The 27,290-nt window shown below is 40.9% G+C and overlaps 1 protein-coding gene across 1 annotated transcript; it reads left to right on the top strand.

Annotated features, from left to right (window-relative positions):
* Positions 1-605: 605 nt before the first annotated feature.
* Positions 606-24,553, top strand: LOC109924583 (sterile alpha motif domain-containing protein 12-like). Its single transcript, XM_020524580.2, has 4 exons — positions 606-729; positions 3,246-3,438; positions 19,569-19,709; positions 22,801-24,553. Exons 1-4 carry the CDS (start codon positions 649-651, stop codon positions 22,809-22,811), a joined length of 426 nt encoding a protein of 141 aa, XP_020380169.1. The 5' UTR covers positions 606-648; the 3' UTR covers positions 22,812-24,553.
* The last annotated feature ends 2,737 nt before the right edge of the window (positions 24,554-27,290 follow it).

The raw sequence follows: 27,290 nt of genomic DNA, 5'->3' as shown, positions 1-27,290 counted from the left end.
GCGTTGCCAAGCACCAAATCCAATGTGGCCTCCCCTGTAGTCGGCCTAACTACATATTGAGTCAGAAATCCTTCCTGGACACACTTGACAAAGTCTGCTCCATCCAAACTATTTGCACTTAGGAGGTTCCAGTCTATATTCGGGAAGTTGAAGTCGCCTATGATAACAACCCTATTACTTCTGCACCTTTCCAAAATCTGTCTCCCAATCTGTTCCTCAGTGTCTCTGTTGCTACTGGGGGCTCTAAAGAGAACTGACAATAAAGTGACTGCTCCTTTCCTGTTTCTGACTTCCACCCATACTGACTCAGTTGAGAAACCGTTCCTGCCACTGTGTTATCCAAGTCTCTGTAATGGCCACAACATCGTAGCTCCAAGTACTGGTCCATGCCCTAAGTTTGTCACCCTTATTCCTGACATTCTTAAATTGAAGTAGACACACCTCAACCTGTTGCACTGACTGCCACTTTGCCCTATCAACTGCTTATCCTTTCTCATAGACTGTCTGCTTGCTCTATCTGTCTGTACACTGGCTACCCTATCCTCTGATCTGTAGCTCCAATTCCCATCCCCCTGCCAATCTAGTTTTTACGAAGTAAATCACAACTTGGGACTTTTTTTTTCAGAACTATCTATTTGCCATATAGTAATGGACTCTGAAGATATCCTAGAGCCACTTTTTAAATTGGACCAAACACAACCAATGCATCACCGTAATCACCATTTACAGGTTAGTAACCACAGAACAGTTTTTTAGGTATAAGTGTTTACCCATTTAATATGTTTTCATTTTAGCACAGTTATTAAGTTAAGGACACTCCCAAATAGTGCTACTGCCATTTTAGTTTGTGTGAGTATTTTTGAAAAAGTGAACTGCTGCATACCGCCTTCCTACCCCCTTTCTTGCACCTTTTCTCAAGCAGTCCATAAAGCCTTTAAATGCAAAAGTTATGGGTTAGGAACAAAATCTATCTTCATTAATTTTTTTCTAATAAGAAATTGGTTTTTGTTTGGTATGTCATTTTTTTATGAACATATTACGAGTCCAAAATGGAGGGATAGCTGTACTCTCCCAGAAAATTGTTTATAATTGTAGTTAAATCACATTGTGCTTCTCAGCAATGATTCCCATTAGAATAGAGAATTGTACCTCTAGTGAACCTGAGCTGCTCTTAGTAAATATCCTTGCCTTTTGCTATGGACACCCTCACCATTTGCTGCTCCTTCCTACACTCACCACTTTTTTTTACAGCTTAAAATTGATTACTTTCTGTGGAATGCAAGCAAGGTAAAAAGGAGGTATGAATAAAAACTAGAAATATGTAGTTCATTTTAACCACTGGGCTTAGTTTAAAGTTGAGCTTTGCATTTACGACAATTAATCAACACATAGAACATGGAACATAGAACATTACAGCGCAGTACAGGCCCTTCGGCCCTCGATGTTGCGCCGACCTGTGAAACCAATCTGAAGCCCATCTAACCTACAATATTCCATTATCATCCATATGTTTATCCAATGACCATTTAAATGCCCTTAAAGTTGGCAAGTCTACTACTTTTGCAGGCAGAGCATTCCACACCCTTACTACTCTCTCAGTAAAGAACCTACCTCTGACATCTGTCCTATATCTATCACCCCTCAATTTAAAGCTATGTCCCCTCGTGCTAGCCATCACCATCCGAGGAAAAAGGCTCCCACTGTCCACCCTATCTAATCTAATTTAAAAGTTTCGAACCAATGTGTGACTTTTGCCAACATCTTCATTACTATGGAGAAACCAGAACTAGTAGTGCATTATACCAAGTATCTGCAAACGTTCTGAATGGAATCCCAAAGTGTTACTTGACTAATTTAAAAGCATTGATTCTGCCCTGTTAGAAGCAGGAGTTCATGAAATGTTCATCAATTCCACTTATTCTTTGCACTTCTCGAAGTTGGCTTGCCTTTACACACCTTCCTTAATCAGACTCCTCTGAGATGTCTGCCTTTAGTAATCTCTAATCATTCAATATGTATGTGAAAACAACTTCCAGTTAGTGTTCCTCCACTTCTTATGAAAATGTTTTGCCTTTGCTGAGCATCAATGCTGACAATAGAAATCATAATCTCACCTTTTTAGGAAGCTGTTGACAGAAACATTTCAGCCTCTGTGCACTGATGGACTGGCTTTCATCGATCCAAACGTGCATAACTCAGGGAATTTATCCTTATTTTGGCTTTGATCACCTTCATACTTTTAATGTAGTCACTTTAAAAAAAAGTATAATGCCTGGAAGTGAACAGTTGCTAAGTTCAGATAGTTAATTTAAAAATTACCATAAAGGTGTGTGACATGAATTGAAAAATTGCAGCATTTGTAACGCAATTGTAATTCACAGTTCGTTAACTTGAGGTTTTGTTGTTTACATATTATGTATCTGAACATTATGGATTTTAATTTTCTGAAGGGAGGCAAAGGGGAGGCAATGGTGTAGTGGTATTATCGCTGGACTGTTAATCAAGAGTCCCAGGCAATGTTTTGGGGATCCAGGTTCAGCAGGTGGTGGAATTTGAATTCAATAAATATCCGGCATTAAGAGTCTAATGATGACTATAAATTAATTGTCAACTGTCAAGAAAAACCCATCTGGTTCACTGATGTCCTTTAGGGAACGAAACTGCCATGCTTACCTAGTCTGGCCTACATATGACTCCAGACCCACAGCAATATGGTTGACTCTTAACTGACCCTGGGTAATTAGGAATGGACAATAAATGCTGACCTAGCCAGTGATATCGCATCCTGTGAATGAAAAGAAGAAAACAACTACAAGAGAAAAGTTTGTCATTTTATGTCAGGAAATGTCAAAAAATCTTTCTGTGCAGTAAAACTAGATTTTGATAAATTGTGATGCATATATTTAAAAGGCATCTGGATGGGTATTTGAATAGGAAGGGTTTCGAGGGATATGGGCCAAATGCTGGCAAATGGGACCAGTTCAGATTGGGATGTTTGATCCATGTGGATGAGTTGCATTAAAGGGTCTGTTTCTGGGCTCTATTGCTCTCAAAGCTATGTAATTTGCTTGATGGACATTTCTTATTTTTTTTTTGAGGAAGGTTACATTGTTATAAATATTGTAATGCAGTGGCTAACATTGCATATTTTCAGCAATGGTATTTTAGATCAGACAGTAATTAATGTTTAAAATTACTGTTGGATGCAGTAGTCATTTTCTAACTTTTTTGTTTCCCTATAATAGACTTTACCACTTAGTTACTCTGGGAATCAGCTTGAACTCGAAGAATGCAAGATTCGAGTAGTCCAAAGTACACAAATGCAAAGTAAGCCGGTTTCCTTGTGGACACAGGACGAAGTGTGTGAGTGGCTAAGAAGCCAATATCCAAGACAAAGCTCTATTTTTATAGAAGCTATGTCTGAGCATGCAATCTCAGGTAAGACTTCAGAGTAAGCTAATGTACCTCTCCTAGTACAATCAGAAGTGATTTTTGTTTCTTTTTGCATAGACATGTTTCAGTAACAGCAAAAATTTCATTTTTATTTAAGATTTTCCCTATTTCATCCCTGCCACCCCTTAGGTTTCTAGGCAACATACTGTGAAGGGAGTTGTAGAAATTTGTAAATGTGTTATATTTTAAAGCTTGCCTTGAATGTTTTATCATATAGAAATGCTTCATATGTTTCATATAGTGCAATCAAGTTCATGCATTATAATCTGTGTAATTTATGATGCATTATTAAACAAAATAATGAAAATGGTGTATTTCTATACATCGTTTAGCTGTTCTCCCATGACACACACAGTATCTTCACCTTCATATTGCTTTTGAGCTTGGCCAAGTCTTTTTCTTGGAGTTTCCTGACGATAGGGATGACTACCCTCATCTCCATTTTTTATTCTGTTAATATTGTGTTATTCACAGACAAAAGGTAACTAGAAACTTCCCAACCTAGGTCCAAAGTTTACTTAATTGGCATAATGAGTTCATCATTTACAGGCCATTTAGGAAACTTGTTAATATTTTAACTACCTATTACTTCAGTGCCTTTATTTAATGTTTATGTTTTATTGACTTTGCAAACAAGATATTTGGAAGTGGTTCTTGTTGGATGTGGGCAATGCTGGCTGGGCCAGCATTTATTGCCTGTCCCTAATTGCGCCTTGAGAAGGTGATGGTGAGCTGCCTTCTTGAGCCGCTGCAGTCCATGTGCTGCAGGTAGACTTACAATGCCTTTAGAGAGGGAATTCCAGGATTTTGACCCAGTGACAGTGAAGCAGTGGTGATATATTTCCATGTCAGGATGGTGAGTGGCTTGGTTGGGAACTCACATGTTCCCATGTATCTGCTACCCTTAATAAAAACCAAAAGAACTGCAGATGCTGTAAATCAGGAAAACAAAACAAGTTGCTGGAAAAGCTCAGCAGGTCTGGCAGCATATGTGAAGAAAAAAATCAAAAGGGTCACCAGACCTGAAACATTAACTCTGATTTTTTCTTCACAGATGCTGTCAGACGTGCTGAGCTTTTCCAGCAACTTCTGCTTTCGTATCTGCTACCCTTGTCTTTTTAGATGGTAATGTCTCAGGATCTTTGAATTTCTGCATTGCACCTTGTAGACAGTATATAGTATTGCTATTGAACTTTGGCATTGACCCTCCTCCACCTCCAATGAAGTGGCTGCTTTGTCCTGGATGGTGTCAAGCTTTTTAAATGTTGCTGGAGCTGCATCCATCAAGGGATATGTAATCTGGTGCCTATTGTATTGACAATTATTTTCTATTAATTTTGTGCAGTTTTCATTCAATCCAAACAAGAAATTAATACCAAATTAACTAATTTCCAGTATTAACAAAAACCCACATGGGATGAAGGACGGTAAGAATGGCAATTGTTGGTTATAGGGTGAAGAAGGAAAGGAGGGTCATTGCTTCATTTATACTCCAAATAAAAAATGGGATTGTTATTTTATGGGGAGGGAGATTGGCAGGTTCTTGCACCTGGACGGATCAGACCTAAGGTGATGGCATTGAAAATAGCAGCAATGTAAATATAATTTTCTTCAGCAAATGTAGAGTTGTCAATTTGAAGTGCTTGTAATACATGCTGGAGGTACCAGCAGGGAGTAGATTAACTTCATCATCATTGTAATCTATGAGAGGGAAACATTATTTTGGGTATGATTCTTAAGTTCTTTTATGGTGAGAAGCATCTCTTTCCACAATTAGCTTGTTGCTGGAACACATGTAAGTATGCTAATAAGAACAAATAACATTTGGCCTCCAACTGAAACTGCCTGTTGCTGTGGTTTGTTCTCCTCTCCAAGCAAACTGCACACGTTACAGCAACCCACTGAATTGCCATGAAGGTCAAACATGGTTAAAATGCATGTATTGATTTATTGCTTGCAGTATCGTGATGCAATCAAAATGTACAGGGTAGAGAATCTTTGGAATTTTCTATCTCTGACTGTGGAAACTCAGTTATCAAGCAGGTTTGAGACAGAGATCAAAACGTAATGGGATACAAAATGAAGCAGCAAGATAGTGGACGAAAACACATCCCTCCCTCGTGCTGAATGCTTTCTATGCTCGGTTCGAGCAGAAGGCCAGCGGTGTAACATTACCTGCTTCAACAGCCGAGGATGCACTTGTTTCATCTGTCACTGCTGCAGGTGTCAGGTCGGTCTTCCTGAGAGTGAACGCAAGGAAGGTAATGGGCCCGGGCAGACTCTGCGGCCGTGCATTTAGATCCTGTGCGGACCGGCTGGCAGAGGTATTCACTGACATCTTCAGTTTCTCCCTCCTATATGCTGATGTTATGATCTGCTTCAAGAAGACCACCATCAATGTTGGTACATGCAATATGCCTTAATGACTACCATCCAGTGGCTCTAACTGCCGTAATCATGAAGTGCTTCGAGATGTGGTCCCTGACCAGCCTCAACCTGAGCCTCCCAGCCTGCTTCCATCCCCTGCAATTTGCCTACCGACATAACAGATCCACATCTGGACAACAAGGACACCCATGTCAGACTCTTACTCATTAACTCCAGCTCCACCTTCAACACCATAATCCATTCCAGACTCCTCTGCAACTGATCCTCAGCTTCCTCACCCATCGACTGCAATCAGTGAAGATAGACAACTGCGCCTCCTCCACAATAAGCCTCAACACTGGAGCCACCCAAGGATGTTTTCTCAGCCCCCGACTGTGCTCCTCGTACACCCAGAACTGTGTTGCCAAATTCTGAACAAATGCCATCTACAATTTTGCTGACAACAGGAGCGTGATAGGATGCATATCAAACAACGATGAATCGGAATACCAAAATGAGATAGAGGGCTTGGTGTCATGGTGCAATGATAACAATCTCTCTCTCAATGTCAGCAAAACAAAAGGACTGATCATTCCTTTCAGGAAGAAAGGAGGAGGACACGCCCCCATCTACATCAACAGAGTGGGGATTGAGAGCGTCAAGTTTCTAGGAGTGATGATAACTGATAACCTGTCCTGGGCTTCCCACTTAGATGCGATGGTCAAGAAGACAGGACAACACCACCTCTTCCTCAGGAGGTTTAGAAATTCAGCATGTCCATAAGGTCCCTCATCAACTTCTACAGATGCTCCATAGAAAGCATACTGTCCAGGTGCATAACGTCCTGATACGACAACTGCTCTACCCAAGACTGTAAGAAACTACAGAAGGTTGTGTGGACAGCCCAGACCACGATGGGAGCCAACCTGCCATCTGTGGACTCCGTTTACACATCTTGTTGCAGAAAGGCTGCCAACATCACCAAAGACTCCTCCCAACCCGTTAATGCTGTCTAACAACCTTTTCAGTCAGGCAGAAGATATAGAAGCTTGCACACATGCACCAACAGGTTCAAGAATCACTTCTTCCCTGCTGTTATTAGACTGAATGGACTGTCTAACTTCAAGTAATGATCTTGTTTCTGTTCTTGCTTTGCGCACTTCCTGTGCAGTGTAACCTGTATGCCTCACTCAATCTAAGCACCTTAAGTTGTGTACATCCTTGCTTACTATGATCTGCCTGTGAAACAAAGCTTTTCACTGTACTTGGGTCCATGTGACCACAATAAATCAAATCAAATCAACAAATTTGAAATTAGTTTTATTGTCTGACCACAGCCTTAAATTACCTTCACTGAGTACAGAAGGGTAAAATATCATTAAGACTTGCATAATAGACTTTGTTAGCTGCTTGACCATATCGGGATTACTTTTTTACTCTTTGGCCGGTGGGGTCCGGAGCGGAGGCGACTGCTAGTTGGGAACCGGTCAAGCCCAATAAGATCACATAGACATTACGGCCTTTCTATAAGGGCTTCTATCATTTTTATTTTTATTTCTTATTTTCCTAGCTTATACAGACAGTTCTGCTATAATGTGATAGCTGCATTTCTGTGCAACATTGCGTTATAGAAAATCGTATTATAGAAATGTTGGGGCCAATGGAAAAAGCAGGGTTGGGGCAGACCACCAAAAAAAAAATCACTCAGAAACCTAACAAAAGGATAGCACAGTTTGAATAAATGTTTAAGTCCTATCTAATAATGAAATAAAAGTAGATTTAACACCTTACTTTGAAAAAAATGTCAAGATGACTTGATGGGGGAGGAGGTTTTGAGGTTACTGTGTTGTTAATGCAGGGGCTGAGGGTCGTCGTCGTCATCATCATCATCACCATCACCACCTTCAGGTGCAGTTGTGGTTGCAGGGTTAGGGTGAAAATTAGTTAGTCTAGAAGTGGGTGGCTGTGCTCCATTGTCTTCTGATTGTTTCTTGAGGGTCGGTTTAAAAAAAATACAGTTTTTGCTGCTTTGCCCTTCTTTCATGAAGAAGCTGTTCATAGGGTGCCAAATGAGATCTTATTCCAATAACTGCTACTCTGCTGCGTTCTGCATTGTAATCATTGTCCTCTAAGAGCTGCTGCAACTGCTTCTCCGTTTTGCTCAGGATAGAAGACAAAACAGAAGTGGAAAGCTCTCATGGTGCTGTATCCTGGATGACTTCTTCATTTCCAGCTTCCATGTCCCCCTCAGCGACAAGTTTTTGTAGATCAGCTGTAGAGAGGTCATCACACTGGGACTCAAGCAACTCTTCAACAACATCACTACACTTCTTCAAATGCAACTTGCTTTGCAAGATCAGCATAATGTTCTTTGATTCTTGGGAGCTCCTCTGATGGATCAAAGCCTTTAAAATCTTTCAAAGAAAATCTGGGAGAAGCTTCTGCCAAACTGCATGCAAGCAATCCTTACTGACATCACCCTAGGCCTCCACGATAATGTCAATTGCATTCTTGATGTTAAAGCTCTTCCAAAATTGAAGAACACTGTCCTTGCTGCCCAAAACTATCGTATGATGCTGACGCAGAGACTCTTTTGGTGCTAACTTTGCGGATGCTCAGGACAAAGCCTACAAAATGATCATGAGATGTCAACGCATACTCCTCTGCACACCGATGGAATCGCGTTATAGCCAACACAAGTTCCCATTTTAGAGATAGCGTTCCCCTATTCATCAGTCGTGTTATAGCCAGTTCATGTTGCTGGAACACGTGTTATAGCAGAGCCGACTACTATATATATCTGTAATGTAGTGGAACATTTTTTTTATTTTCTCTTTTTTTATAGCTAAGATTTATACCGAGGTACTTTATACTTAAGATGGTACCGTGTTGGTGGCATTGTACACTTTTCACTGTACTTTAGTTCTTTTGTACTTGAGTACATGTGACGTAAGCTTAATTCTATAAATCGAGTTTTTAAAAACATGCAGTGAGGATGCATACATTTATAGATTATGAGAGCAACAGCGTCTGGACTTGGGTCATGGTGTTTTCTTCAGTACACATGTAGAAGCTGTGGCTAGTTGCTGGAGAAGTTTGGAAGGATGCAGTGCTATCTCTCAGCCTGTAGGAACCAGAGCTTGGAGCAAAAACAAACACTCTGTCTCTCTCAGTGGAACAGTTTGAAAGATCATGACAAAATTTCAAATATCAGACCTCCTTACTGTTTCCCATCTGAATCTGAAACCTGGTTTGAAGATTTCCCATCATTCTTTAACCATTTCAAAGAAAAGGATATTATCTTCCCTTTTCGGAGGTGCAATGACTACTAACCAACCTTTCACACCCAGAAGCTGTTCAGCTCTCTGGGAACCAGTCAGAATTTTGGCAGGTGGAAGGTCTTTGTCATTGATAATCAGTCACTATGCCACAGTCCAATCAGATACTTGTCACCAGCCAAATCGCATTTTGTATACTAAAATAAAGCAAGGATCTGCGGAAACTGGAAATCCCTAACAAAAGCAGAAATTGCTGGTAAAACTCAGCAGCTCTGGCAGCGTCTGTGGGAAGAAAGCAAAGTCGTCGTTTTGAGTCTGATGACTCTTCATCAGAACTGTTAGCAGTTAGGAAAAAGTGGTATTTATGCTGAAGCCAAAATTGCGAGGGATGGAAGGAAGAGGTGAGCGGAGAGGTGGAGATGGAGTCCAGAGAGAGAGAGAGAGGGAGAGATGTGAAAGGGGTAAATAAACAAAGATTGTGGATGCTGGCCATTCCTGTTGCAGGTCTGCTGCAATGTTCTAGCAAGTCTCAGCGTAAGCTTGAAGAACAACATCTGATTTTCTGCCCGGGACCTTGCAGCCTCTAGGATTCAACATCGATTCCATCTTCCATTTTTTTTTTACCCATACCACATTCGGTCTTGTTATGACACGGGTTGCTTTTAGCACAGTCCCCTTTCTCTCAAACTGCTAGGCCTGTTATCATATACGGGTTGCATCAGTAGAGCTCACCCATTTTCTCCTACTCTTAATTCTTATCACTTGTGGACAGAAATCAGAGTTAACGTTTTGGTTGAGTGACCCTTCCTCAGAACCAGTTCTTCCCACAGATGCTGCCAGATGTGCTGAGCTTTTCCAGCAATTTCCATTCTTGTCTTTTTTTCTGTCCTAGCCTGGTTGCATAAATAACATTGTAACCAGTGCTTGGTAATCAGTAACCTTTTTAAAAAGTGTAGCAAATATTTACACAATCCTTCGGTTTTCAGAACAGTCCTTTTCACATTTTTAGCATTAATGGTACAGAAAAATAAAAAGATCTAGTTCTTACGATTCATCATAAGCAAGCCTATAGGTAAAGCAACCAGTTAAGTGAAATATTATGTTGGCCCTCTTCTTGCAAGAGGGTTTCAGTACACAAGTAAGGAAATCTTACTGCATTGATGAGATATACTTGCTGCGGAGGAAGTGCAGTGAAGGTCCAACAGACTGATTTCTGGAACAGCAGATTTGATATGTGAAGAGAGATTAGGGCAACTTGGCAATGTGACAAGGCTAGACAGACTGAATGCAGGATTGCTATTTCCCCTATCTGTGCTGGTCCCAAACAAGTGGCCACAGTCTCTGAAAACCTGGTTTGAGATAAGAAATTTCCTCATTCAAAAGGGTGCTGAACCTGTGCACTTCTCTATCACAGAATGCTGTGGAGTTGAAGTAGCTACTGCAAGAAAGAAATAGATTTCTAAACTATACCAACTGACTGTGCAAAATATTCAACGCAGTGTACAATGTTAGGTGTGATTCTGCAAGTGGACAATTTTTGCTGGATAAACTAGAGTATGCGAAGAATAACACCGATAATTTTGGATTGTCAGTTGGGCTCACAGATTAAGCATTTGCATGTACTGTAAGCTACATACATTATGAGATGGCATTTCTTTGAAGACAGAATGGACATGTGAAGTTTCACGTCAAAGCAATAGATTGCAGTCATTTGCTGGTTTGTTTCTCAGACTAATGCCTTAACCAATCAACGTGAACCCACGTGGTTTGAAATTGGAATAAACCTGGCAGTTTAACTGTTAATCAACATTAACTGCTGCATTCTCCAGAGCATTGCCTCTAGAAATCAGAGTCCACTTTTCAAATAGTTAGCAGCCTTCTTTCGTGCAGCATAAATGTTGGTTTTCTTTATTGGTATTCTTAAGAATTGTCCTAATGAGTGCCAGAGTAAAACCTTTGACAAAATATGCCTTTTCTTCAGCATTAATCTAATTAGAGATAGAAGAAAAGTATAATGATGGAGGATGTGAAATGCTATTGAGAAGTAATTTCTGCCTCCAGTTACTGGTCAGATTCTGTGTCCAATTATGAAGAAGGGTCACTGGACCTGAAATGTTAACCCTGATTTCTCGCCACAGATGCTGCCAAACCTGCTGAGATTTTCTAGCAATTTCTCTTTTTGTTTGGGATTTGAACTTGCCATTTACCTTTGACAATTCCCATAAGGTCAGGACATAATGTCTTCTCTGCACACACGTGGAACATGTGTAATCAAATGGTCCCCATACTCATTTATAGCCAGGTACTTGGCAGCCTGAGTATTTCAATTGTGATCGATATGTAAGTTGTACCGGAGGGACTAAGATTCATTATAACTTTAGAAGAAGAGCAATGAAAGTCCTAATAAACATGACATAAGCACCATTTTTTTCCCGATTTCCTCAGTTTCTTACACTGTGGTTCTGGGGACAATCCGGAGTCGGGTGCAAGAGCTGTACTCTTTTGTTTCTGACTCTTAAGCAAATGTTTTTTCTTGGAATGCAAGACAATGAGTTTAGATAGTAGAACATTTGATGGATATGGCGTATATGATGTGAAATACCAAATCTCCTGATATTTGGTACATTTAAAAATATTGATGATATATTAACATATCAAGGGATATGTGGATGATCCAGGAAAATAGTGTTGAAGTACAACACCAAAATTATCTCAATGAATGATGCAGTTGGTTCATGGAGCTGAATGGCCTACTCCTGCTTTTATCTCTCGTGTTGTTGTGTTGAAGATTCATGATTCATGATTATTTGTTAACTTACATTGTAAAGTGAAGGCAAAATGGATTTTGGTTTTCAGTTTTGTGAGGGTCTGACTTTTTTGAAATGTTAGAAAGTAATTTTGAACATTGAATTCAAAACAGCATTTACAAAAAGTCATATGATTTTAGCTGATGACCAACGTGCCACCAAGAAATAATTGCTAAGTTGTTTATTAATTTGAGTTTTATAACCAGCAGAGAGAGAACCAGAAGCAGATTCATTAAGGGAGAAGAGACATAACAGCAAAGGCACTGTAATTATGACTCTCCAAGTAGTCAGGGATAGGGAGTATCTCCAAATCAGTGAAAAGGGTGCTTCAGAAACGAAGGCTGTGGAAGTGTCATAGAAGAAGAAATCCTAGAAGGCTGTTGAGGCCACATTAATTAACGTAAGCTGAGTGAGAAGTTTGTTTTAATAGTTTAGGGGAGAGACATTGAAGAAAATAAGAAAACAGTATCTTGTGAATGTGTAGAAATTTGCTGAAAAGAAACCGGTTACAGTTGTGCTAGTTGAGCAAGAGCTTCAGTGTAGATATATGGATGACTCCTAATTGAAGTTTGAGTGCCTTTTAGGGTATTGCTGAGATAAAATGGATGAATCTTCTGATGCTTGTAATGAAATTATTCTGATAATGCTCATATCGGGGGAAAAATCGGTTTTCTTTTTGTGCAATAAATGTTTGTTCTTTTGCTAAAAATACATTGGTAGCCTCTTGTGAATACGTTCAGAGACTGATCTCCTCTAACCAAAAATAAATTTTGGTCTACCAAGCCAGGTTTCAGTATAGAATATGACTTGTCCAATATAAACATCAGCTTGGATCATAATAAGATCATGTTCTTATATTTGTATAGTTCTGTTGAAATTGCTGACTAGCTACAGCCTATTTTGGCAGTATTTAAACCACTTGCACTAATAGTTTTAAAAAAGACCTGTTTGTAGTGCAGATAAGTGTGTTTTATCTGTGTAATTATCTAATAAACCTCAAACATTGTAAAGCATTACAGTCTTTCTCATGCACCTAATGTAGGAAATCAGATATGAATTTATCAACCACAATTTCTTTCTGGAGGTTTTAAGACTATACTGATCAATAATGAGTGTCAGGCCTTTGAGTTCATCAGTGATTACTCAGAATGCTGACTCTCAATGAGACATACCAACCTGCCCATGCACTTCATCCAGGATATGGTTAGATGTTGTTTACCCTTTCCAAGGTATGCCCTTTTGCATTGGCAGCTGTTTTGGGCCTGAATTCTTCTTGTGTAATTTTTGAGATTGGTCAAGTTGATGATAATGACTGAGTTTTATGTGTATGTTTTCCATTCAGATGTGATGTTGTTATGCATTATTTTAGCAGGTAGCCTGTAAGAAGAAAATTACAGAATGGTATCTCTCGCTAGCATCATTTGCTCATTACTTGAACATACTCGTTCGTTCTCAGGTTAGGAAGTAATTTAATGCTCACAATATCAGGGTGCATAAGTTTTCAACTAAAACCGAACTAAGTAACAAGATATAGCTTTTATAGACTGTCAATGACCTAGCTTCTAGTCTCAAAAGATTAAAGCACTGAGATGGCAGGACTAGATTCTTCAAAACCTTTTGATAATGTTCCTAATAAAAAATGTCTTGTCCAGACTTCTGTACTATGGATTATTAAATTAAATCTGGTGCTTATGAACAGAAGACAAAGAGTGGTGTGTGTGATGGGGAATCATCCAGTCTTAAAGATGGAATTTTTTTGGAATCTTTGTTCATGTGTCACAAAAGCATGCGTGCAACTATTTGCGGTTGTTTGCATGGTTTATGGATCAAGGAAAACTGACGGTAATATCAATTTAGTACAAGATAATCTTCTAAAAATGAGATGGCATTCAGTACCAAAAATGCTGTGCTAATATCATTACCTGCTAATATTGTCCATCAGCAGGTAGTTTTATTTTCTATACAAATTTTCCTCTAACATCCATATCTGTGAGTTTATCTTAGAATCTCCACTGAAGGTTTTACGTCTAGAAGATAACATCAAAAACAAATATGGCCCTTGGATTTCTGAGGTGGAATCTTTGGTATTACAAGAAAACTGTTAGTTATAGCTTGAGACATTTGTTCATCCAAACTTGGAGTGTGCCAGTTGTGTGCGGTTATCCTGCAAGGGCAGTGATATAAATAAAGTCGAAGTGAATTGTTATGTAAACTTACCAGTTTCACCTCCTTCGACGGGAATCAAGGATTACATGAGGAATGTCAGATCAGCTGTGATCGTATCGAATGGCAGAGCAGGCTCAAGCGGTCGAACAACCTGTTGCTGTTCCTATTTCCTATGGTCTTCATCAAAGATTTGGAGCAGAAACCACTACAGGAAAGGAGGGAGAAAATTAAGCTATGTTTTAAAGACAATCTTTCTTCCCAAGCAGAATCCCATGATAGAAAACACTGCCAAAGAAATGGGCAAAACCCCATCACTTGAACGCATTAAAAACTCATTTTTAGAATATCTCAATTTACATATTTTTATAATCAGGACTACGATGGTTTAGATAAAACTACCCAAAGAAATATTGATGAAATAGAGATGTTGGTTTGTGATGCTGACACAATGAAAGCAGAAAGAATCGCAAGGAAGTAAAGCATATACAATGATCACTTGCATAATCTGCTTTTCATCTCGTCATTTTACCAAAACGCACACAATAATAAAATACCATGCAAACACATATTAAGAACATGTAACTTAAAAATTTGAACACTGTGGACAATTAATGACACCACGCAAGAGCTTCATACTGTGGTTATTGGTATCAAGACATCAGTGGTGGACCTGTCACTGCTCGGGAAGCATGACAGGCAAACTGTGCTGTCCTCCTGGAGCGGGAGGGGGTGGTCTCTTACCAAAGGCCTTCAGTGTCTGAGGGATTTTTTTTTTAGTGGGGCTAGGGTGACTGCAGCTGAGTGCCCCCTAAATCCATCCAATCCCTCCTGTAACTTTGCGGGGATTGGGTTACTTCTTGGTCCTGGACTTTCTGATATTCCCTGGTGATGCAGGTGAACAGAAGAGCTGCTGGCCTTAACTGATCAACATTTCTGGGTTGGTGGAATTTCTACTTTCAGGGTCCTCAGGCCAATGGCAGGCCTTTCCAGTGGAGGCAAGATAAGACATTCACTGGATCTCCAGCTAAGTCCCTAATGCTCTACAATATCCCCACAGGGCAATAAAATTCATTGGACAATATTAGTCTAGAGGATCAGGAATAGCTGTAATTGTTCTTTCTCCTCACGCATGTGCACAGACGAAGTTGAATTTTTACTGTTAGTAGCAAAGGTTTATAAAATGCCAATGCAATCCAGCTTGTCCCAGCACACACTATATACCTGGTGCAGAATAATTTAATATTTAAAGGTTAACTAGACACTTGTAAATCTTATGTGCCTGTTAGTTTTTTTATGGTCAATTTTCAAATATCCTGATGAGAATCCATATCCTTTATGAACAAAAATAAAGTTGCGGGAAAAGCTCAGCAGGTCTGGCAGCATCTGTGGAGGAGAAAACAGAATTAACGTTTTGGGTCCGGTGACCCTTCCTCCTTTTATGATTGTTTATATCCCTAACTGTTACAGTGTTTAGGGTGTAGTTAGATCCTTACATTGTATTTTGTTTTTTTTTTTACTTTTTTCTCTTGTTTACATGGCTGGTTTCCTTTATAACTTATTCTATCCAGGCTTGTCATGTTGACAGATGTCTAATGGTTGTGACACTAGAATACCCAATTATTTTGCATGGCTGTATGCATATGAGGATTTTGTCCTGGTTTTTCAGAGACTGTTTCCCCAGAATTCAGCATTAGTCCTCCAGATTCTGAGAAAGTCTTGTAGCAATAAATGTCAGGGTTCAGCGCACATGCAGTGCCCCACAATTCACCAAAATAAGTCTACTGACACTTACTATTAGTATGGAAATCACTGGTGAATAAGTGATATTTCATGGGATGTTGACTGTCATTGATTTATAAACTTGGGTTTTAACCTTGTGGAAACAGCAACACACTCTAACTTCATTAACTTTAACAAAATTATACCACTTACTATATTCATTGCCTATTAAATGGTCAACATGAAGGTAGGTTTGTCAGCTAAAGTTAGGCTAGTAGTGTAAATATCTCGTATTGAGAATATCTGCGTTCCTGCAATACCAATCAAACTATCCATTCAGGGGAAAAAAAAATTAAAACTCTTTTTCATTAAAGTGGAATATCTTCCCTTAAAGTGGTAAATTGTCCTTGAAAAAGCTTCCTCTTATTATCAATAACATAATATTTATTTTCAGGCTGATTTGGTTTTATTTTACCTTGTTTCTCTGTCATTTCTCAGTCTATTATCAATCTTTAAATCTTATTAAGGAGGCAGATTGGTCCCATCATTCACATGGGTCCCAGATACCCCATTTCCCTCATTGTACTTTTATCAGCCATACACTTGGAAAGAAAACATTTTTGAGCTGGTGTGTGAGGGGTTAAAGAAAATCAAATTGACCGTGCAGCTGCAGTAAATTCTAGGCCAACATATTAAATACTACTTAATTGTTCACTTCAGTCCTGAAGTCCTGAGACTGATTTTTAAATTTTATGCAAAGACGAAATGGTGTTCAGGAGTTCTGGGAAAGAATTTTTTAAAAAATTCATTTATGGGATGAAGGCATTGCTGGCTAGGCCAGCATTTTTTGCCTATCCCTAATTGCTGAGAGTCTGGAATCACATGTATATCAGACCGGGTAAGGATGGCATTTTTTCTCCCTAAAGGACATAAGTGAACCAGATGGGGTTTTCTGACAATCGAAAATGGATTCATGTTATCATTAGACTCTTAATTCCAGATTTTTATTGAATTCAATTTCCACTGTCCACTGTGGCAGGATTCGTACCTGGGTCCCCAGAACATTACCTGGGTCTCCAGTAGACCGTTGCCTTCCCAAATGGGGATTGGGATCTTGTAGAATCAGCAGTGAGATATGGAGAATTGGGAGAATACTTCGGTGTTAGTTGGTGCAGCAATGATGACAGGGAGGACACGAGACATTAGGATTGGAAATTATTAAGTAGGAATATGGAAAGGGATTGAGAGCACTATTCACAAATACATGGTCATGGTCATGGTCATTTCTCCAGGAGTGGCTAACTATGAGGGATTGGGAACAACAATGATCTTTTAAGAAGCAGTAGGTACTCAATGAAGTGAATAGGTAAATCTGGTAATAGGGTGAATGGGTAGCAGACCAGTAGAAGTTGATTGATTTATGTTTTCTCAGGCTAAGAAATCTATCCATTGTCCTAAGAGTTCTGTCACCCTGTGTAGCTGCTATCATCTCTAAACCTAGTGTTGACAACTGGGCAAAATGCAACAACTGGTTGTTCAAGGGAGCATACAGATGGAGAACAGACTTTAATACTGTTTCTGAACAGTGGTTGATGACGCAGTCTGTAGGACTAAATTTGTATTCGAGCTAATGTGGACATCTCCATTGCCAGGATTAAATTTTGCGCAAATCCTGAATGCTGTTGTGACTGGTCACCCCCTGCCACCTTCATGACGGCCAATTCCCCTTGTCTCAATTGCAACTCTCTCTTTTACAGAAGTACGCAGGCTTTTGTTTGATTGAGAATGGTTTCAGGTTAGATGATGGTCTGTGTATTGTGGTTCAAAGATTTAGATTTAGATTTAGATTTTATTGGCATGTGTACTCAAGTACAGGAGTACAGTGAAAAGTGTGCAAAGTCACCGTTCTCCGGTGCCATCTTAGTTTACAAAAGGCAGGATTAAAAACAGAAGCACAAATAAAAGAAACAGCCGGAAGGAAAGGAAATGCTCAGATCACTCCTAAACCCCCTACACCTTGCCCCCTCCTGCTGTGAGTCCTTGTTGCCAGAAAAACAAAACCACAAAGTTCATCCCTCAGTCTGCGAACACTCAAGGGCCCAGAACTATAGAATCCCTACAGTGTGGAAGCAGACCATTTGGCCCATCAACTCCACTCTGACCCTTTGAAGAGCATCCCACCCAGACTCAGTCCCCTACCCTATCCCTGTAACCCTACATTTCGCATGGCTAATTCACCTATCCTGCACATCCCTCGACACTAAGGGTAATTTAGCACGGCCAATCCATCTAATCTTTGGACTGTTGGGGGGAGCCAGAGCACCCAGAGGAAACCAATGCAGACACAGAGAGAGCATGGAAACTCCACACAGACTGTCCCGTGAGGGTGGAATCGAACCCAGGACCCTGGTGCTATGGTACACTGCTACAGCAGGAACACCACCGCCTCTGTCATTAGTACCCGAGCCTAGCCATGATAATGAGCTGCAATGCTACTACTGGCACTGTGTCACCATTCTTCTGCATAATCTTGCTTCCATCGATTTCATCGCTGGCACATGTCTGCTGAAGCCACCGGATGCTGAACTGGGCTTAAACTTGATACTGAGCCCACTGTGCCGAAACAACCAGTGCAGCCTCCTGTCTTATGTTACTGCTGCTGCCACCTCCTGGGCCCATTCTTTTGGTCCATTGTAGGCAGCAATGGACTGAGGGACCTGTTGTTTATTTTAAACATGACTGGTACCCACTCCATATGGCTAAATTTTAGATAAAATCAGGGTCGCCTTAGTTTCCATGTTCTTTTAATAGCTTGACATCATGTTCTTAAAGGGACACTTCTGGCCCTCAGAAAACTAATAGATTTTGTATTACATTTCTGCCCTTTCAAATCATCTCATTTGGCATGAAGAATTTCACAGAGAATGCATTTATTGATGCATGTGTAATTCCTTCTCTGTGTCGACAGTAAGAGTCAGGGTTGTAAAGAGTTGAATAATTTAGAACTAAACTGCCGAAGTTGATCATTTAGTTCATGCAAGGCTACTACAATTGAAAGTCAAAACGCAATTATGATTAAAACCCTGTATGGCCTATTCTGATGAATGTGGGCAATAAACTGCATTCAGATGAAGGCTGTGTGGAAGATAAATAATTTAGCTTTCTTATGCTTTTCTGTCCTGAATTACACTTGGGGCTGACACTGACCAATTATTGCCCCTCGCTGTTCTATCTGAACAATGTGCCGTCTTGATATTCTGCAGAATTTAACTTGCTGTACAGATTCAGTCTGAAACCAAATGATCTTTGTACTGGAGAGGCCTAACGTTCATTACTTGCTGTGTTCAAATTGTATCGCCATTCTTTTCAATCAGTTCAGAATACAAATTGCATATTTTTTTCCCCTGAGGTTTGCATTTTATTTGTTTATAAGCAACTTGTTGCCAAAATGTTAATCATTTTTGCAGGTACATTTTTATAAAATGGCTAGAATCCTGGTTAAAAAAAAATCAACATTTATAGTTGCTAATTATTGACTAAAACTTTTTTTACCTTAGATGTTTCTAACAAAAATGTTGAAGAAAGTTTACAGTTTGTTTTTTAAAAACGTTTCTTAATCTGGTTGTAGATAGAATTTTCATTAACTAAAATATAATTGCTTGGAAATATTTACAGGGTAATGAATAAGTTATAATCAGGTTTCATTTCCTATGTAATGATACTGTTCAGATGTTGTCATTTATAAACAAGTAAAACCATCTAAATTCATTATCAACAGGGCGTGCTTTGTTAAGACTCACTGCTGGAAAGTTGAAACAAATGGGTATTGCTCAGGAGAGCCATCGTCAATTACTACTTAAGGAAATACTGCAACTGCATATACGAGATGATGTGGAAAGTCTTGCTTCTGCCTTCGCAGGTATAATTCAATCAGAACTTTGCAGCTTTTTTCTTTCTTCGTTACAATAAATTAAAGCCCCATCAACAAATGTTTTATGCTTGGGTATAAGAATGTGATTGTGTAAACATGGCTTCCTGATGCTTTTAATTAGATTTTTAAAAACTTTAATAATATCAGGGATTTTTGACTTGAGAGACAATCTTGATATTCTTGATATTCTTTAGGCCAAAACAGTCAGTTTTCTATTATAATAACTTATTTTGATTTTCTGCCAAGCTATTCTATCACATTCCTAATGTGTGCCTTATAGATAATCTTTTGGGAGATGAGTAGCGTCATTTGCTGCAGCATATCCATCCTCTGTTCTGCTTTTGTTGCATCAGTTAAGTTTCTGGTTAGTGGTCATCCCAGGTTGTTAATGTGGGAAGCAGTGAAAATTATTCTTTTGTCAGTGGAGGTGGTTAGACTGTATTGTCATAAATGATCACTATCTGGCACTTACATGGGAAAAATGATACTTGCCACTTATCAATCTAGGCCTGAATAGTGTCAGGTTTATGCTGCATGTAGGGATAGACAGCTTAAGTATCTGAGGAGTTGCTGATGAAACTGAACACTATGTAATTAATCAACAGTTGATGGATGAAGCAACTGAAGGCTGCCTTGAGAACCTTTAGCAGCAATGCCCTGGGGCTCAGATGTGGCAACATTGATGATCAAACTTATTTGTGCTTTCCAAAATTCCTTTTTAAGTTTCCCCTTGTACATTCAGTACTCCTCTATGGCTTCTGTTGTTTTGAGCCCTCAATGTGTGCTATAAGCCTTCCTTTTTCTCTTTATATAATCATGCATATCCCTTTATATCCAGGGTTCACTGAATTTGTTGGTTCCATGCTTTACCTTTATTGGAACATGCTGGCCCTGTGCTCCTCTTGTTTTCTTTTTGAGTGCTCCCATTGGCATGGATTAAACTAAAAGTATCTGCTCCCAGTCCATTCTGGCCAAAGCATGCCTGATCTTCTTAAAATTGGTCTCCCACCCCAGTTGCGAACTTTGATTTCAGGGCCATCCTTCTTTTTGTTAACAATCTTGACTGTAATGAAGTTCTGCTCACTGACTGCAAAATGTTCCTGCCTTGATACTTCAACCACTTGTTTGACTTCTTTACCTAAAATTAACATAAGATTTAAAGACAAATTGCAAAGTAAAATCTGTGGAATGTTCTAAGTGTTGTCTCATTGGTAATCAAACAAAGTTATCATAATTGTTTCAACCAAATGATCATATATCCAAGTCCTTTTCTTTTGAGCTTTTAAAAGTTTGTTCATTAATATTTGTTCATTGCTAATGGTTTCTGTGGTAGGGACCATTAGGATTGGTTAGAGTTAGCATTATTCTCCATTAGTGTCAGGGTTAAGGTTAGGGCTAGGTGTTCGGGTTCGTCTCACCTGCGATGGTTAAAGCAGAGCTGATCTCACCTGCGACAGGATTAGGGTTAAGGCCGATTGGGTTATGGTAGAGAGAGAGTGGGGGTTAGGATTAGGCTGTGATAGAGTTAGGGTAGAGCTAAAATTAGTGTTAGAGGTTAGGTTTAGTTCAGGGTTAGGTGGGGTTAGTCTCCGATGGGATTAGGAGTTTGGGATTAGGGATAGTGAGAACTAGGAGAAAGAGAGATGGGGAGAAGCAGAGGTCTAGAAACATGGGTGGAGATACCAAGACAGAGAAACAGTGGGCCATTGAGAAGTAATTGAGGAAGTTTCTTGGAGAAGTTGGCTCAAGACCATGGGGAGAAGCAGAGATGGGGTAACAGTGGGGTGAAATAGAAGCTGAGAAGCAGAGGGGGAGAACAGAGTGGGTCGCTGAGAAGTAACTGAGGAGGTTTTTGGGAGGAGTTGGTTCTGTCATCACCACTAAGAAGGATTGCGAAAGACCCAGCGTCAAAGAATGGAGTGGCATGTAAAATGTAGGTGGTTTTGGATCTACAAGACATCCAGGACAGTCATGCCTGCATGAAATGCCAGAGGGAGCAGTTATTGGAAAACATGTCTGATTTGGAGCAGTGGCTGTCCTCACTCCACACCATACAAAAAGAGGTTTCTGGGACAGAAGAGTACCAGAGAGTGGTCACTCCACATCATGATAGATAGGCACGGAGGAGTGCAGAGACGGCAAGAGATTGGATGACCATTTGCTGAAAGGAGATGGCAGCTCCAAGAAACTCAGGACACCTTGGAGCTGTCTAATAGGTCTGAAATTTTAGATACCAATTTAGTGAGCAACACGACCGAGTCGGAGGTGGATTACCTGAGGGAGAACACAGTACCATGGTAGCTGAGGCTATTCTGGGAAAATAGAGAAAGGCTGGTAGGCAGATTACTAAGGGATAGTTGTGAGTGACTCAATAGTTTGAGGGATAGATAGTCCAGCTTGCAGTCGAGATTGTGAGTACAGTATGGTCTGTTGCCTCCTGGGTGCAAGTGTATAGGACGTAATGGAATGACTGGATAAACTTATGGAAGGGGAGGGTGAACAATGAGTGGTAGTGGTTCATGGGGGAACCAACGACATAGGATAGATTGGAGGTCTGGCAGGATAAGTTTCAGGAGTTGAGGAGTAGGTTGAAATGCAAGGCTTCACCATTTAGGCAAAGACAGATCAGGGAGGTAAAATATGTGACTTGAAGGGTGGTGTAGAATGGAGGGGCTTAGACTTTTGGGACATTGGGGATCATTTTTGGGAAAAGAGAACGCTGTTCAGAAGAGATGGGCTTTACCTGAGCAGTAAAGGAACTATCCCGTAGCTGAGAGAATAAATAGTGTAGTGTGGGTGAATTTAAACTTATAAGGTTGGGGTGGAGGTTGATTGACAAATGGGCCTAGTTTTGGAAGTAGCAGAGGGAGTAGAAGAGTGAATATGGTGAATGGGCAAAATGAATTGAGGGATTACAAAATTCATTGATGGCAGTGAACAAAGAAAAATCGCTGCCTTATGGACACGAAAGAGATAAGGGCAGGGTTAAATTGTATGTATGTAATTGCATGGGGTATACTTGATCAACATTGTTCTTTTCTTGATAAACTGCAATTCATTTTATGCTTGTTTTGAACAGAAGGTCAGTGAAACAATATCACATGCCCCAACAGCCTTGGATACACCGGTTTCCCAGTTACTGCTGCAGGCGTCACATCGGCTTTTCTGAGAGTGAACCCGCAGAAAACAACGAGCCCAGACAGAGTCCCCGGCCATATACTCAGATCCTGCATGTACCAGCTGGTGGGAGTATTCGCTGACATCTTTAATCTCGCCTTACTGTGATCTGAAGTCCCCACCTGCCTCAAGAAGACCACCATCATCCTGGTGCCAAAGAAAACTCAGGCAGCATACCTCAATGACTGCTACCCAGTGGCTCTGACCTCCATAATTATGAAGTGCTTCAAGAGGTTAGTCATGGCTCATGTCAACTCCACCTTCCCTGCCTTGTTCCCTTACAATTCATCTACCATTGCAACAGGTCCATGGCAGATGCTTTCTCCTTGGCTCTGCACTCATCCCTGGAACATCTGGATATCAAGCATACCTACATCAGGTTCCTACTCATTGACTACAGTGTCAGCTTCAATGCCGTAATTCCAACCAAACTAATCTCCAAACTCTAAGACCTAGGTCTCTCCTCCGCCTTCTGCAATTGGCTCCTCGACTTCCTGACCTACAGACTGCAATGGGTGCGAATAGGCAACACCACTTGCACGACAATCCTCCACAGCAGCACCCCACAAGGCTGATTACTCAACCCCTTACTGTACTCCCTATACATTCGTGACTGTGTGGCCAAATATCATCCTAACTCCAACTAGAGGTTCGCTGCAGATACAACTGTTGTAGGCTGGATCTCAAACAATGGGGAATCAGAATACAGGGAAGAGTGCTTGGTGTCATGGTATAAAGATAACAATCACTCCCACAATGTCAGTGAAATGGAAGAACTGTGCATTGACTTCAGGAAGCAAGGTGAAGAGCACACCTCTGTCTACATCAATGGAGCTGAGGTAGAGATGGCTGTGTGTGTCAAGTTCCTAAGAGTGATGTTAACCAACAATCTATCCTGGTCCACTCATGTTGACGCCACGGTCAAGAAAGCACAACAATGCCTGTAGTTCCTCAGCAAGCAAAGGAAATTCAGCAAATCCATAAAGACTGTTATTAGTTTTTATAGATCGACCCCAGAAAGGATTTTCTCTGGATACATCGTGGGTTGATAATGACAACTGCTCAGCCCAGGATCATAAGAAATGACAGAGTTGTAAATGCGGCCCAGTCCATCATGCAAACCAACCTTCCATCCATACTTCTCGCCGCCTTGGGAAGGCAAAGGGAAGATAAAGAAGTTGAGTTCTGAGGAAAGGTCACCGGACATGAAACGTTAACTCTTATTTTTCTTCACAGATGCTGCCAGACCTGCTGAGCTTTTCCAGCAACTTCTATTTTTTGTTCCTGATTTACAGCAGCCACAGTTCTTTTGGTTTTTATTTAGCCAAGATAAAGAACTCTCCCACCCCAGTTATAATGTCTTCCAACATCTTTCAGTAGCCAGAAGATAAAAAGCTTAAACAGATTTTTAGATTCAAGAACAGCTTTTTCCCCATTGTTGTTAGACTTCTGAATGGATGTCTCAAATTTTTAAACTTTATGTTGATCTTGCTGTCTGTGCACCTTCTCTGCAGCTGTAACATTGTATTCCTTGCTCTGTTCTTTTACCCTCATGCACTTTGCAAGATATGATCTGTGTGTACTACATGCAAAACAAAAGTTTTCACTGTACCTTGGTATGTATCACAATAATAAATCATATCAAATCAAAGTTAGGGAACTGGAAGCAGGAAATGCTCTAGGGTGATCTAACATGGTAACAGCGACAGAAATGTGGCTCAAGCTAGGACAGGACAGGACTGGAAGACTGGCAGCATTCTAGGTAGAAAAGTTGTCAGACCCAGATGGAATGCAGCCCAGATTGCTGAGAGAGGTAAGGGAGTAAAGGGTGGAGTCATTGAAGAAATTTTCCAGGTCTGTCTGAGCATGATTTGTCCTAAGGGACTGGAGGATTGCAAATGTGACACCATTATTTCAAAAAGGAACAAAGGATGACTCAGGAAGTTACAGATCTGTCAGCTTGACGTTAAAAGTGAGAAAAATAATGGAGGTCATAATATTGCAAAACAGAATGGCGAAATGGGGAGGAAGTGTGGGGTAGAGACTGACAAACAGAGGGGGGAAGGTACAGAAAACCAGAAGGTGAGAAAGAGATACAGAACAACAGAGACTCTCAAACTGAGGGGTAGAAAAAGACATTGGGAAACAAACATGTGGGAGAAATGGAGGGAGAACATTGTGAAGGAGAAAGGGAGAGGAAGAAACCTGGAGAAATAGGGAGAAGCGGTGAGAAAGATATCATGAGAAATGGGAGTTAGAGAAAACTGGGGGGAGAAATGAGGGTAGAAACTGACAGAAGCAGTGGATGAGATACAGACAATGGGAAACTGAGATCGAGATGGAGAGATGGTGCCAGATGGAGAAATGGGGACTGATTTGGGGTGGTGGGAGGGGTGGAATTGTGGAGGAGGAAGCCGGGTGGGTGAGAGAATCAGTCAGTGAGAAAGAGACATTGGGAAATGGGAGGTGGAGGAGAAACAGAGACTGAAATGGAGAGTGGATGCCTAAACAGGCAGAGAAACTGAGAGAAATGGGCATGAGAAATGGCGAGAGAGAAATAGAGACCAATAGCTGTGTGAACAAAAGGGGGTGAAGTGGGGTGGGGGTGGGGTTGGTGGGAGAGGGGCAGAAACAGGGTAGAGAAACAGATGGGCAGAAACAGCTGGGGGAAACAGAGTGGAGAAATAGATACTCAGAACAGAGGTGGATGAGCAGTCGGGTGGTGGGGGGGGAGACCGGAAGGAAGAGACTCTGGGAAGGAGGGTGAAAAATATACTAAGAAACTGGTGTATGATCAGAAGGGGGAAACCAGAGGGGAAGAAGGAGACCCTAGGAAGCAGAGGCTGGCAATCAGAGAATGAGAAACGGGTGGAGAAAGAGAGGAAGAAATGGTGATGAAGAAACTGGGTTTGAGAGTTTAAACATAGGGAGGAAAAACAGTGACAGAGAGACAGAAAATGGGAAATAGTGAGTGAGAGCTAGAGGGGGAGAAATGGAGGGCAGAAACAGGATGAGAAACAGTGGCAGAAAGTGAAGATGAGAAACAGAGGATGAGCACAGAGAGGTAGAAACAGGATGAGAAACAGAGTAGCAGAAACTGGTGGAAAGAGAGGATGAATTACGAAGGTGCAGAGTGGCAGAAACAGAGAATGAGAAACAGGTGATGAGAAAGAAAGTGGCCAAAACACAGGATAAGAAACAGACAATGCAAAACAGGACGAGAAGTAGACTGGTGGGAACAGAGAATGGGAAGAGGAGAATGAGCAATAGAGTGACAGAAAGAGAGAACGAGGAACAGAGGATGAGAAACCAAGAATGAGGAACTGAGGATGAAAAAGTGGCAGAAACGTTGGTGGAAAGAGAGGATGAAAATCAGCGAATGAGATGCAGAGTGGCAGAAACAGGAATGAGCATCAGAGGACCAGAAACAGACGATGATAAAGGAAGAGAAACAGAGTGGCAGAAAATCAGGTTGAAAAATGAAGGATGAGAAACAGAGGCAAAAGCAGAGAATGACAAACAGGATGAGGGCCAGAGTGGCGGAAAGAGGAGGAGAAACAGAGGATGAGAAACAGAGCGGCGGAAGCGGGATGGAAAACAGGATGAGAAACAGAGGGGCAGAGACAGAGTGCGAGAAACAGTTTCTTGCACTCTGTTTCTCGCTCTCAGTGTTTGAGTAACAGCGTGCGAGGAACTGAGAGCGAGAAACAGAGTGCAAGAAACAGTTCCTCGCACGCTGTTACTCAAACGCTGTTTCTGACACTTTGTTTCTCGCGATCTATTCAGCCCCTCTGTTTCTCGCACTCTGTTTCTCGCGATCTATTCAGGCACTCTGTTTCTCGCACTCTGTTTCTCGCTCTCAGAGTGCGAGAAACACGGGCTGAAACAGAGTGTGTGAAACAGAGTGCAAGAAACAGAGGGGTTAAAACAGAATGAGTGCAAGAGAGCGAGAAACAGAAGTGCTGTAACAGAGTTTGTGAAACAGAGTGTGAGAAGCAGAGGTGCTGAAACAGATTGCGAGAAACAGTGGGGCTGAATCGGAGATTGTGAAACAGAGTGCGAGAAACAGAGGAGCTGAAAGACAGTGCGAGAAACAGAGGGGTTGAAACAGATTGCGAGATACAGAAGGGCTGAAACTGAGTGCGAGAAAAAGATTGCAAGAAAGAGATGGGCTGAAACAGAGTGTATGAAACAGAGTGCGAGAAACAGAGGGGCTGAAAGACAGTGTGAGAAACAGAGGGGCTGAAACACAGTGGGAGAAACGTAGGGGCGGAAACCGAGAGCGAGAAACAGATTGCGAGAAACAGATGGGCTGAAACACAGTGTATGAAACAGAGTGCGAGAAACAGAGGGGCTGAACAGAGTGCGTGAAACAGAGTGTGAGAAACAGAG

The sequence above is a fragment of the Rhincodon typus genome, chromosome 5 (assembly GCF_021869965.1).
Source record: "Rhincodon typus isolate 14 chromosome 5, sRhiTyp1.1, whole genome shotgun sequence".
NCBI lineage: Eukaryota > Metazoa > Chordata > Chondrichthyes > Orectolobiformes > Rhincodontidae > Rhincodon > Rhincodon typus.
Note: the sequence above shows the minus strand (reverse complement) of the source record. Positions and strands in the feature narration are given on the sequence as shown.

What these genes read in the sequence shown, in the direction of transcription:
- LOC109924583 (XM_020524580.2), top strand. Translation starts at nt 649, where the DNA reads ATGGACTCTGAAGATATCCTAGAGCCACTTTTTAAATTGGACCAAACA. An exon ending in ACCGTAATCACCATTTACAG is followed by an intron (nt 730 to 3,245) that starts GTTAGTAACCAC and finishes TCCCTATAATAG; the next exon opens with ACTTTACCACTTAGTTACTC. An exon ending in GTCTGAGCATGCAATCTCAG is followed by an intron (nt 3,439 to 19,568) that starts GTAAGACTTCAG and finishes CATTATCAACAG; the next exon opens with GGCGTGCTTTGTTAAGACTC.